This window comes from Triticum dicoccoides, chromosome 1A, assembly GCF_002162155.2.
Source record: "Triticum dicoccoides isolate Atlit2015 ecotype Zavitan chromosome 1A, WEW_v2.0, whole genome shotgun sequence".
NCBI lineage: Eukaryota > Viridiplantae > Streptophyta > Magnoliopsida > Poales > Poaceae > Triticum > Triticum dicoccoides.
In genome coordinates this window covers 533,757,204-533,770,498 of record NC_041380.1, presented here as the reverse complement: position 1 = coordinate 533,770,498, position 13,295 = coordinate 533,757,204, and the positions used below count along the sequence as shown (strand labels likewise).

The 13,295-nt window shown below is 43.6% G+C and overlaps 2 protein-coding genes across 2 annotated transcripts; both read left to right on the top strand.

Moving 5' to 3' along the window:
* Positions 1-207: 207 nt before the first annotated feature.
* Positions 208-1,528, top strand: LOC119320337 (probable anion transporter 7). Its single transcript, XM_037594470.1, has one exon. The coding sequence runs from the start codon at positions 210-212 to the stop codon at positions 1,518-1,520; it is 1,311 nt and encodes a 436-aa protein (XP_037450367.1). The 5' UTR covers positions 208-209; the 3' UTR covers positions 1,521-1,528.
* Positions 1,529-6,494: 4,966 nt separating this feature from the next.
* LOC119286505 (protein PAT1 homolog 1-like) lies at positions 6,495-13,094 on the top strand. The gene is made up of 5 exons (XM_037565885.1): positions 6,495-6,699; positions 6,946-7,121; positions 9,462-9,518; positions 10,150-10,219; positions 10,462-13,094. The coding sequence occupies exons 1-5, from the start codon at positions 6,633-6,635 to the stop codon at positions 12,543-12,545; spliced, it is 2,454 nt and encodes an 817-aa protein (XP_037421782.1). The 5' UTR covers positions 6,495-6,632; the 3' UTR covers positions 12,546-13,094.
* Positions 13,095-13,295: the final 201 nt, after the last annotated feature.

The following is a 13,295-nucleotide window of genomic DNA, read 5'->3' as shown; positions in this document are numbered from 1 at the left end:
ATATGAAGTGCAGCTGAAGAAGCCCCATATTGTTTCATACCGGTGAATGATCAGTGTTTTTGTCTGTTTCAGATCTTAGTATCCCTAGAGATGGAAGGAAGAAAGGCAGATTCATGGTAAACCCTGGTAAATATTCCTGGGAGGTCAGCAAGTGGCAGCCTGATTAAGACTTCTACAACACTTTGAGGTTCATCTCCAATTAACTAGTGATGCCGAGAATGAAGGTCCCAAAGCGTTATGTCATAGTGTTGCTGACATTCATCTGCACCAATGTCTGTTACATTGAGCGTGTGGGTTTCTCGATTGCGTACACCGTAGCAGCTGATGCAATCAACGTGAATCAAGCAAACAAGGGCCTGATACTCTCCATGTTCTATTATGGCTATGTTCTGTCGCAAATTCCTGGTGGATGGGCAGCTCAGAGATTGGGAGGGAGACGTGTTCTGCTGCTGTCATTTCTGTTGTGGTCTTTGATATGCGGTCTAATTCCACTGGACCCCAACAGAGTAGTCATTCTGGTCCTTTCTCGCCTTTTTGTTGGTGTAGCACAAGGTTTCATATTTCCTGCCATTCACACAGTCCTGGCACAATGGGTGCCACCGCAGGAGCGCTCTCGCTCAGTGTCGTTAACAACCTCAGGGATGTACCTCGGGGCAGCTTGTGGCATGCTGTTCTTTCCAAGTCTGGTGAAGCACATGGGACCCCAATCTGTATGTTTAGTCGAAGCAGTACTTGGAGTGGCATGGTCTGTAATATGGTTGAAGTTCTCCAGTGAGCCACCTCGCACTGACCTTCCAAAAGTGGCAATGCCAAAAGTAGCATCCCGGGAGAAGATTAAGGCACAATCAACAGGGGTTGTTGCACCTCGCACTGTAAAGATACCATGGCGAAGGATTATCTTCAGTCTACCTGTTTGGGCAATTGTTGTGAACAACTTCACCTTCCACTATGCCTTGTATGTTATCATGAACTGGCTGCCTACCTATTTCGAACTAGCCCTTAAGCTTAGCCTCCAGGATATGGGATCGTCAAAGATGCTTCCCTATTTCAACATGTTTATATTCTCCAACATTGGTGGAGTGGTTGCTGATCACTTGATTACAAAGAGGATCTTATCAGTTACCAAGACAAGGAAGCTCCTTAACACCATTGGGTTTGTTGTCTCGGCTGTTGCACTTATGGTCCTTCCTTCATTCGGGACGCCCTCAGGGACTGTGATCTGTTCGTCTGTATCCCTTGGTTTTCTGGCTCTAGGAAGAGCAGGGTTTGCGGTGAATCACATGGATGTTGCTCCAAAGTTCGCCGGCATAGTGATGGGGGTTTCAAATACAGCTGGGACATTGGCTGGGATAGTTGGCGTTGGCCTCACGGGAAATATTCTGGAGGCTGCAAAGGCCTCTAACATGGATCTGACAAACTCCGAAACCTGGAAAACAGTCTTCTTTGTTCCAGCATACCTCTGTATTTTTAGTTCAGTCATTTTCTTGATCTTCTCAACTGGTGAGAAGATTTTCGAATAGAGGATGATTATTTTTGCCTTTTCTTTTCTTCTCATTACGGCGAGGCAGGATAGAAAAACGGGAATCTCACATATATTTTATTCATTATCTGTAAGATTTCAGAGCTCAGACTGCATCCCACACATATTAAGTTATGTTATGTTAGGAAGAATAACACTTCTCTGTGGTAAATTGTGTTTTCTGGAATGATCCTACGACTATGTTATTCCAGCTTGTTGATTGGCCTATTTACAACTATTATTTTATTCCATTATGTTATGTTAGGCTAATGTTTAGGCCTCTTTTGGTTCATAGGATAGGATTATCATAGGAATAGGAATCTTGTAGGAAATGAGATGACATGTATCTCAAATCCTATGAGTAGGAATAGGAAACAAGATGTCATTTGGTTGACATCAAAGGAATTTTTCCATTGAGTCTAGGCTCTTTTTTATTTTCCTATGAAATGTGGAGTATAGGAACCAATCCTATGGAGGAATAGGAATCCATTCCTATGAACCATAGGGCTCTAAAGGAAAAAATCCTATAAGAATCCTATTCTCTAGAATTCCTATGAAATTCCTCTAAACCAAAGGAGGCCTCGGAGTTTGTCAGATCCAACTTGTTGATCCATGGAGGAATTTTGTAGGATTTTCATAGGATAGGATTTTTATAGGAAAAATTCCTTCAGAGCTCTTTGGTTTGTAGGAATGAAATCCTATTCCTATGGAGGAATTCTTCCTATCCTTCACATTTCATAGGAAAATAAACATTAGCCTAGACTCAATGGAAAAAATCCTATGGTGTGAATCAAAGGGCATCTCCTTTTCTATTCCTATGCATAGGATTTGAGATGCATGTCATCTCATTTTTTATGACTTTCCTATTCCTATGATTTGTTAATCCTATGAACCAAAGGAGGCCTAGCCTTTTGCCTCGTTCTTTGTGCATAGGAATGTAAAAGAGAAATTTCACAGGATTGTAAAATTCCTTCGGTTTTCCTGTAAAACTCAACCCAAAGAAAAATTATTATATTTTTTCCTATGGTTCAATGCTTTGGATCAAATGGATAAATTGTGGGAAAATCCTATTCCTATGGTTTTTCCTACACTTTTCTTATGAATCAGAGAGACCAGCAGTCAATGAATGTAAAGTCCGAAAGAAAACTACGCTTTGCAACCAGTACTCATTGCATATCCTGCTGCTCATTGTGTCCACTTGTGGATTTGATTATTATTATTATCGAACAAGATGAGCAGCGGGATAGTGATCCATACAGGATCCATTAACAAACAAAAAGACTAGGAAAACGCAAAAGAAACGTCCACTACCTAAAACAAAATATCATGTGGATGTGCTAGAAATGATGATTGCATAGGAGAATATGTGTCTGCAAAAATAAAATAAGACGGTACTCCCACCATATCAGTTTAGCCTACAAAAACGTTTTATATTTTAGTAATTAGTACAGAGGTAGTGCCACTCTGGAGCCTTAACTTCACAATTCGTGTTGGTCGGAGTATGCAATAGAACTGATACATGCCTGGAAAGGTTCTATGTTTACTGAGAAATGCCATCTTTATGCCGCCATTCAGCATAAAGCCGAAGGCCTTGGGGCATCTCCACGCGGATGATCAAAACACCCACAAATGTTAAGACTGGACGGTCCGGACACTTTTAGCCATCCAATGCGGACCACAAAACAGGCTAAACCAGTCTAGATGTTCAAATCTTTCAGGTCGGCTCCAAATCGGTGGTAGCTCTTGTGGACTTCACACGTTCGCCACGTCAAACTCCAATACCACAGACCTACCCCAAAACCCACTTCAATCCAACTATAGAACCCTTCACGCATCCACATCGCTTGATTGGACATGATCACCGGGCCCATCTCCGTCCTCGGCCCGAGAGCGTACCAGTATTCACGCCGTCACGTCACTCAAGGCGCATACTCCCTTGATTCCATAATGTAGTGTGCATAGATTTCTGATAAGTCAAACCAAACAAACTTTGACTAAGTTTTATATAGAAAACTATCTGTATCTACAATAATAAATATATGTAATATGAAATATAACTCATAATGTCTCTAGGATATGCATTTTGTATTATAAATATATGTATATTTGTCTATAAATATGGTCAACGTTTATAAGGTTTGACTTTTGAAAAAAAAAATATACACATTACATTATGGAACAGGGGAGTACTAAACAATTGTCTCAATTTTATACTAATTTTAGTACAAAGTTATATTTAAGTTGAGACACTTATTTTGAGACGGAGGTACATATTAACTTGTGGCACTTTCTGCAACACCACACTACTCACATTCCCTCTTTGGCGCCTACCCCTGCCAACACTTTTGACCGACACACGCACCCTTGGCCATCCCTACGTCCTGCTGGTCAGGAAAGAAGAGAGAACGGGGAGGAGTATGCAGGCATGTCCAACGGAGATGACCTAACAGATCTTATAAAATGTTCGCATAGGCGTTGCGTCTTTCAAATATTTCATACTTATCCGACCTCCTCCCTTTGTCAAATTGTCCATATCAATAACAATTCGACCATAAATTTAAATAGTTGCAAACAAATGCAATTACTTCAAAAGCATCGGATGTGCAAAAAGGTTTTTACAACTATCAAACCCAAAAGCAAAAGAACCAATTGTGCCAAAAGCATCAACTTTCGGTGTTTCCCCACTCCTTTAAACAAAGCGTAATCCAAATGATATCACCAAGTCTTGAACAAACTTTGCCACATTGTAATCCAAATCTTTGTCCTTCACATACAAGATCTTTTGCTCCTCACACGCTTGCCTGATCGCAAGCTTCCTCTTCTCGAGTTGGATCTTTTTCTTTTGGATTTCCATGAACAAGCTAAACCTCTTCACTCTTTTTTTTCTTCCTGGTCTCACCGCGCTTGACACATGCCTCCTCCTTCTTCACCATGATATCCTCAAACTTCTCTGTCATCTTGGTCGCCGCCCTTCTCGTTTTCTCCTTTTGTTCTCCCATTTCCAAGTTGGTTTCGGCATCCGGGCTAGCAAAGCGACACAATGATATGATAAAACAAGTTACAACATAGAGCCATTTAATCAAATGCCCAACACATAGAGCAACACGATGCAAAACTTACGAGCTCGAGAAGTGACGCCATACTTGGCCACTAGTTTTCCATTTGTGTGTACACACTACAATACCTTGTTGACGATCTCTTGAATGGTGTATCATCGGTGCTTAGCGACTTTGGATTTCGATCATTAATCACTTCCTTGTTGTGGAGGTACATTGCTTTTTCTCATGAAACCAATCGTGCACACTTTGCCAAAAAGCCGAGCCTTTTTTGCTCCGTGCCTTGAAGGGATCAACACTTGTACCCAACCATGCCAAAGACAACAATTCATCCTCTTGCTTGAGTACGACAAACCCCTCTTCTTATTTGCGTCTACATTGGGTACATATAATTGTTGGGTGTCTATCGGCGTATCTTGCTCCAATTGTGGTGAGTAGTTGTCATCGACTTGCCTGTCCACGTGGATGCCGCCGTTGTTGATCATGTTTATCATCGCCTCGTCGGTAGCCACCGTTGATCTTGGGGGGTGCATTCTGCAAGGCACAGTGACCAGACATCGCCGGATGAGGGTCCTCGGAAGGAAACCGCAACCAGACGAGCATCGATGACTCAGTGAACACGTAGTCTCTGTTGAGGTCAATGTGTACGGTGGAGGGTGGCCAGAATTGAAGGAGGCGGCAGAGTGTTGCGTGTCGGGCTAACTGTACTGTTAGGCGGCAAAGTAATACGACTTCTTGTACTGGGTGGGCCAGGCAGCACCGACACGACGATCTGATGTGGAGGAGGAGCTCCGGTTTGAGCGGCCGTTTGCGCCTTCTTCTTCACCCTCTCCTACATGTGCCGTTCTTGCGATCCGACTTCTTCTGGTCCGTCATGGCGACGAACCATGTGATGGGCCCCGACAGATCCATCATGACAACGATGGGCGGCGGAATGGGCCAAAATTTTATTTTGGCTAAACAATATTTCAAGAGGATCGAACCTCGTAGCTCACCAGTTTCAACTAGTTTTTAAAAATACTAGGTCTAAAAGGAATTGATAGTGTCAGCTCGGTCTCACATGAACCCATGAGACACACGCTCGCGCGCGCACACACAAAGAGAGATGGTCGAATGATAGGGGTGGTTGTAGATGGTGATGGTCCCCGAATCACGGGATAAGAAAGTGGGAGATATTGAGAAAGAAGTCGACTCAATCAGAGCGTTGCTTTCATGGTTTTCAATAATTCTCAGCACAGAGAGCGCGAGAGCAACTTCCTTTCAGTTTCTCTTGGCAAGTTAAACTCACTTGTACACACAACTAAACAATTCCAAATTCGCAAGGGCACCAAATTTATGCAAAAGTTCACCCAAGGTTTCCTACCACTTTCCAAACGGGCCCTTGCTTTCATCCGACAACACAATGATGATGACCGGTGCATGTGAGACCATTGCTCTAATAAAATTCGCTGTGGGAATATATGCTCAGCAAAACCTTTCCTACAACCATACCACACACCTAGCCTTAAGCCAATGAAATAGTGCCGTCATGCTCCGCCAGTTGTTACCAACAGAAAGGGCACCATCAACGTGGCAAACGATCATTGGAGACTAACAAAAGCAAAGCTAAATAAAAAAAAAGCTTTATTTGAAGACATGAGGTACTACATCGCCACATCAACACACAGAAAGGGGGCCATTAAAGGGGCAGGTGGAGTAGCACACACGCCAAGCCAAGCCAAAGTCTCCTCTCAGCGCAGCACTGTGATCGCTCCGCCAGTTTTTTCCGGTGCCATCCAGCAGTTGCTTTGTCCACACCGGCACGCCATACATCAATATCTATCTATCTATCAATCAATAAATATAAATAATGCGGGGACTATCATTTTCGGCCTATATTTTTTATTATTGTCGAGTCCAAAGAGGGAAGGGAAGGGAAGTAAAGCAGCCAAGGCGCGTCTACTGAGCGAGCTTTCCCCGGCTGTACCCCTCTCCGCTCCGCCTCGCAGCTCCCCCCAGATCCAAAACCCAAGCGCGTGCCCGCCCCCGGAATCCAAACCCTAGCAGCGCCGCCTGCGATGAGGGGCCTCCGGGCGGACGCCGGCGGCGGCGGCGCATCCTCCTCCTCGTCGGCCTCCACCGCAGGTGATCGCGATTCCTTCCGCTGCGGCGCTGCCTAGTGATGTTCTGGCGGGCTGTAGTTTGTTGAGTTTGATCCGCCTGCCCGGGCTCGGACCCCAGCGGCCTCACCGTCGAATCTGTGCTGCACACGACGCTTCTCCGCGTGCGTCCGCCGAATTTCGTGTCCCTCGCGCGCGGCCTTGGCAGATTTTCTCGTTTTCGCGTGGCACCGATGGAGATTTATGTGTTTTTTTTTTGCTTCCTCTGCAGAGAGCTCGCGCTTCGACTCGGGGCAGTATTCCTTCTTCGGCAAGGCGCCGCTGGAGGGGCTGGAGCTCGGCGGCAGCCTGGCGGATGACGGGGGCCTGGACGGCGGCTATGGCGGCGGCGGGTTCGGTGGGCACGATGACGGGGCTTCTTACCAGCTGTCTCCTGTGGGGGAAGAGGTGCGGCTCTCGCCGGCTTTGTATCCGGCTTCCCTGCTGTTGCTATCGATTGTGTGCTGCACTGCCGCATGCTTCGTAGAGTCCTGATTGTGAGTTGGTGCTCGCTACTGTTCGAAAGCTGTGAAATTATGCGCATTGCATGTTTCACACGGTCCTGACTGTGTTTGTTGCTGCTTGCCACTGTTGGATGAGTCATGGCTCATGAGTGGATGCTCTTTTGTGCAGTAGGATGATAGCTCTGTCCTTTTTAGGTACATTCGATTTTTTTTTTGTTTTTGCAAGGAGGGATCGTGGACTTTGGATGCAATAGAAAGAGATTTGCCCCTCTAGTTTTAGAGGGCGGTGAATCTGATTTAATATGATAAAAAAAATAGTAAATTGCGTCCCTAAGCATTATGATCTCCCCAAAATGTACCTAAGAAAACTATTTTAGTTGGTCTTTCCAACTGGTTAGGACTTGACTGAACAAAATTGTTCTCTTAGAAAATGGAGGATACATTGTCAACTATGAGTGTTTTTTTTATAATAATAACTCAGTACTGAGAAATGTAAATTGGGCAATTGTCAGCCGGAAAAGACGTGATGGTAGGATGTGTCTTTGGATCGAATAAAATTCCTTCTTTTAGCTGCCTTCCTGTTGTTTAGTTTCAGCTTCCATTGCTCTGTAGCTGAAATGCGTTTCGCCGTGGAATCAGGACTTAGTAATCAATAACTTATTTTTCTCTGGAATGTTTAAAATTACAGACCAAGACCATTGAGGGGTGTTGGTACAAGCTTTCTCTTTTTCTGCACTACGCCACACCACATACATAAACACAATCAGTGTTTTTGCCACCAGGACTTAGATTTTAGTATCCACATCCATTTACCAAGCAGATCTGGTTACCAAGTGCAACTTAAAGTGATTGCTACTTGGTATGGAACTTTAGGTGATACCTTGCACTATTTCATGGTGCAAAATGCGAGCTTATTCTGCTTAACTGTTTTTACTTCTCGTCAGTGCCTATAAGTGTGTAGGCCTATAGGCTGTAGCTGTTATATGGAATGAAGAATCTGTAGCTGCTAGGCTTGTCTGGAGATCAGCATGTTTTATTTTCTTTCTTTGTACTCCCTCCGTTCCTAAATATTTGTCTTTTTAGAGGTTTCAATTGGTGACTACATACGGAGCAAAATGAGTGAATCTACACTCTAAAATATGTCTATATACATCCGTATGTGGTGACCATTTGAAATCTCCAGAAAGACAAATATTTAGGAACGGAGGGAGTAGTTGATTGCCCAGTATAGACTTTCGTAGTAAGTATAATGATATAGGACTGACCTATCAAACCTTCCATGTTACATTCTGAAATAGCTCATTTTCCACCAATTTCAAATTTAGTGTTGCCAATTTGTTTCATAAGAAGAATACATAGTAAATTGCGCCCCTAAGCATTATGATATCCCCAAAATGTACCTAAGACAACTTTTTTTGGTGGTTCTAACTGGTTAGGACTTGACTGAACAAAGATGTTCTTTTAGAAAATTGAGGATATATTCTCAATTATGGGTGTTCTTTTATAATAATAACTCAGTACTGAGAAATGTAAATCAGGATATTGTCAGCAGGAAAAGACATGATGGTAGGATGTGTCTTTGGATCGAATAAAATTCCTTTTGTTAGCTGCCTTCCTGTTTAGTTTCAGCTTCCATTGCTCTGTAGCTGAAATGCGTTTCGCCGTGGAATCAGGATTTAGTAATCAATAAGTTATATTTTTCTCTGGAATGTTTAAAATTACAGACCAGGATCTTTGAGGGGTGTTGGTACAAGCTTTCTCTTCTTCTGCACTACGCCACACCACATACACAAACACTATCAGTGTTTTTGCCATCAGGACTTAGATTTGAGTACCCACATCCATTTATCGAGAAGATCTGGTCACCAAGTGCAACTTAAGGGATTGCTACTTGTAGTCAGTGCCTATAAGTGTGCAGGCCTAAAGGCTGTAGCTGTTATACTGGAATGAAGAATCTGTTGCTACCAGGCTTGTCTGGAGATCAACATGTTCTATTTTCTTTCTTTGTAGTTGATTGCCCACTATAGACTTTCGTAGTAAGTATAATGATATAGGACTGACCTGTCAAACCTTCCACGTTACATTCTGAAATAGCTCAATTTCCACCAATTTCATATTTAGTGTTTCATAAGTAATTCCTAGATTTCCTTATTCTGCAAGTTTTTTCCTGCCTACTTTGTAACTTTGCTCACTTTTCTTTCAGCGTTGCTTTCTTTTGACTCCTGTAGTCATGTTCCCTATATTTTTCATGATCAAAATTTGCCGTCTTCTTATGTTCTTGCAGATTGATTGCATGAGTAACTTGTCTGAAATTGATGATCTTGCAAGCACGTTTGCAAAGGTTAGCAGCCTATACCAACTCCATTACTTCAGTTAGTTGTTTTATATTTCATGTGTTTTATACCTTTGGTTATAATACATCTTATCATCTATAGTTTCAAATGATTTAGTATGTCCAGGATTATGCTCTTGAAGGCTTATTACTTCATGCTCAATGCAGTTCTTTTCCCGCACCATTTCATGAGTCTTTCTAACATATAATATAGTCAACTATATTGTGAAAAACCTATTAAAAATATGTTGTGAAAAAGATGATCTATCGTGTCAAATTATACAATCCTGAAAATGATTTTGGAGTACTCCGTGTTACTATATACTAGGGGGCGCTCCTTCCTTTTCCAGTTTCAGCCATTCATATATAGATTGATAAAAACACACCATATGCCCAGATTTAATTGGTCACACAAGTTAATATGTCATGAATCTCGGGATTGCACTTTTACATATCTACCAAATACCAAAGTTAAAATGTACCAATATGTAAATTAATGGAGTAGGTATAGTACTTTGTCAAAATCTTTGAGCCTTGTGAGTTGAAACTCAATTTAGGCCCTGGCGTCATGGGCCACCTGATGTTTTTCCCTTTTTATTTATCATGGAGTGCCTACTGAAAAAAAATGTCTTGTCTTCAGTTGAACCGAAGTATTAGCGGAACAAGGAATCCTGGTGTTATTGGTGATAGACGATCGATTTCCAGGGAAAGTAAGTTGCATTTCTGCCTCCAGTTACTCCTGAAGCTTGATATTGGAAAAGTTTATTTATGTTACATGCAGTCTAAACATAGGTATACTTAACATTGTGCTGGCAACCTTACTTAGACATGTTTAATATGAAAGATGATAAATCAAATCCTAAATATTGTCCATACATCTGTCTAGATTTTCATTTCTTTATTTTCCTAAAAATGTGCCTGAGTTCCTGAGCTAAATATTGTGTTTCTGTAGGTTCTTTGACTACCACCGACTGGGTTCAGGAAGCAGAGTTCTCGAATTGGGTAGATCATGATATACTGGGCAGCGATGAATTGCAGGACAGCAAACAATTGTGTCCACAGCCACAGTATTTGCCTCAGTTTGGAGAGTCGAAGCCATTGAGCCGAACATCATCCTATCCCCTGGAGCCACTACAACACCGCTCCAGTGAACCTATTCTGGGACATAGATCTCCTTCATTTACATCCTATCCTCCACCAGGTGGTGGTGAATTATCTTATCCTGCACAAGGTCTTACGCGGCACTCGAGCATTCCATCACCAGGTGCTGGTTACCAAATGGGTTCTCCAAGTTCGTCGCTTACTGGTTCTCCATATAACATGCCTGGTCTACCTCATGGACTGCAATTGGGGCGAAGCATGTCTTACACTTCTGCAGATCTATACGCGAACAACTTCCTACAAAATGAATGGCCAAGTCAAGCTGGTTCGCATGCTTTTGAGCATCTTAATCTACAGCCCAGTTTATTGCAGCAACAACTATCTTTTCCGAGTAGTTCAATGTCTTCGTTGCTATTTTCTCAGCAGCAACAGCAGCAGCAGAGGTTGTCACTAGTTCAGCCGCCTCATCACAATTACCTAAACATGCAGCCTCACTTGTATCACCATCATTCCCCAGAGATAATAGGCAGGTTTGATCATATTCCTAGTGTGCCTTCACCAAGGGACAAGAGATCAAGGTCAGGAAGAGGAAAACACAGTATGCGCTTTTCTCAACAACAATCTGATACAGCTGGCCAGAATGTTGACACTGGAGGAACAAAATTCAGATCAAAGTATATGTCATCTGAAGAGATTGATACTATTTTAAGAATGCAGCACTCTGGTAGTCACAGCAGTGATCCTTACGTCGATGACTACTACCACCAAGCTTGTATAGCCAAAAGATCTGTCAACTCTCAGCAGAAGGTGAATTTCTCCCCCGCATCAATAAAAGACTCCCACTCAAAGTCTAGGTCTGGTGGTGATCAGCATTCATATCTGAAGGTTGATTCTCTTGGAAGAGTGTCATTCTCTTCCATACGTAGGCCTCGCCCTCTTCTTGAAGTTGATATTCCTGCATCTGGTGATGGCCACAAGTCATCTACGAGGCCACTGGAGAAAGAGCCAATGCTGGCAGCAAGAATTACCGTTGAGGATGGTATATGTCTTCTTCTAGATGTAAATGATATTGACCGTGTGTTACAGTCTAGCCAGGCACAGGACAGCAGCTTCCAACTGAGGCGAAGGCGACAGGTCCTCCTTGAAGGCTTAGCTACATCACTTGAGCTTGTCGACCCTTTTGGCCCCAACAAACCTGGCAATTCATCTGGATTGGCCCCGACGGATGACCTTATTTTTCTCCGTATTGTTTCTCTCCCTAAAGGACGCAAGCTCTTGGCACGGTATCTCCGACTTCTTGCCCCTGGAAGTGAGCTGACCCGCATAGTCTGCATGGCTATCTTTCGGCATCTTAGGAGCTTGTTTGGGGGTTTGCCGTCAGATTCTGGTGCTGCAGAAACAACAGTTAGTCTTGCCAAGACCGTGTCCTCCTGCGTGCATCACATGGAGCTCAGTGCCCTCAGCGCCTGCCTCGCAGCTGTTGTCTGCTCGTCGCAGCAGCCACCTCTCCGCCCTCTTGGCAGCTCTGCTGGTGACGGTGCTGCTCTAATCATCAAATCAGTACTGGACAGAGCAACTGAGCTACTGGCCGACCCCCATTCTGCAGCCAACTACAGCAGGTCAACCCGTTCTCTTTGGCAGGCGTCGTTCGATGCCTTCTTTGGGCTTCTGACAAAATACTGCGACAGCAAGTATGGGAGCATTCTGCAGAGGTTCAGCATGCAGGGATCCAACTCAATGGCTGGACCTGAAGCCTCGAAGGCCGTCAGCAGGGAGATGCCCGTCGAGCTACTACGTGCAAGCCTTCCGCACACCAGCGAAGAACAACGCCAGATGCTTCTTGACTTTGCTCGGAAATCTATGCCTGTGATCGGCTACAACCACTCCGGCGCTAGCGGCGGGCATTCTACTACTTCCGAACCTGTCCCCGGTTAAAACTACATGTGCTGCTTGTCCTTCAGATGGTGATTACAGAATTGGGATAGACAAGCTTCCTGTTTCGCAAGATGTGTGAGCTTGGAGAAGTTCCGTTGGCTCCGTGTCAAAGTTAGCGTTCGTGAGGCTGTGACTAGGATGGAGGTTAATTTAATAGAACCAGCATTCCCCTTCAGGTGGGTGTATAATACCCGCCTGATGGCTATATATCCATGACAGATTGTCCATGTATGTACCCTGTGTTGTAACTGTGCAGTGATGGACCAGATGGAAACCTAGTTTTAACCCTTATTTTCTCCCGGTGAAAAACAAGGTGGTGGGGGGTGGCAATGGCTGTGCAAGTAGAGTTTCTACAAGCTATATCTTGTGTTTGCTGCTTCTTGGTGTTGGATGGGTGGGGTGGGGATCTTGTGTGAGTGGTGGCAGTGTTGAAGCTCAGTTTGCTTTATCTATATTTCTATATGCATTGGTGTGATATGAGATGGATCCACACATGTGTGTGAGATCTTATCTTTGTAAGCTTGGTTATATGATTCGTGCCTTCTCTCATTTCGTATTGTTGCATCATTTTTTCATCTAGTGTTGTGCTCATTCGCTTTGCGCTGCAAAACCGGGCTTTTGTTCCTGGAAATTTGTATGTACAGGCGAATTTCATTTGCTTTGCGCTGCAAAACTGGGATTTTATTCCTGGAAATTTGCATGTACAGGCGAATTTCATTCGCTTTGCGCTGCAAAGCCGGGCTTTTGTTC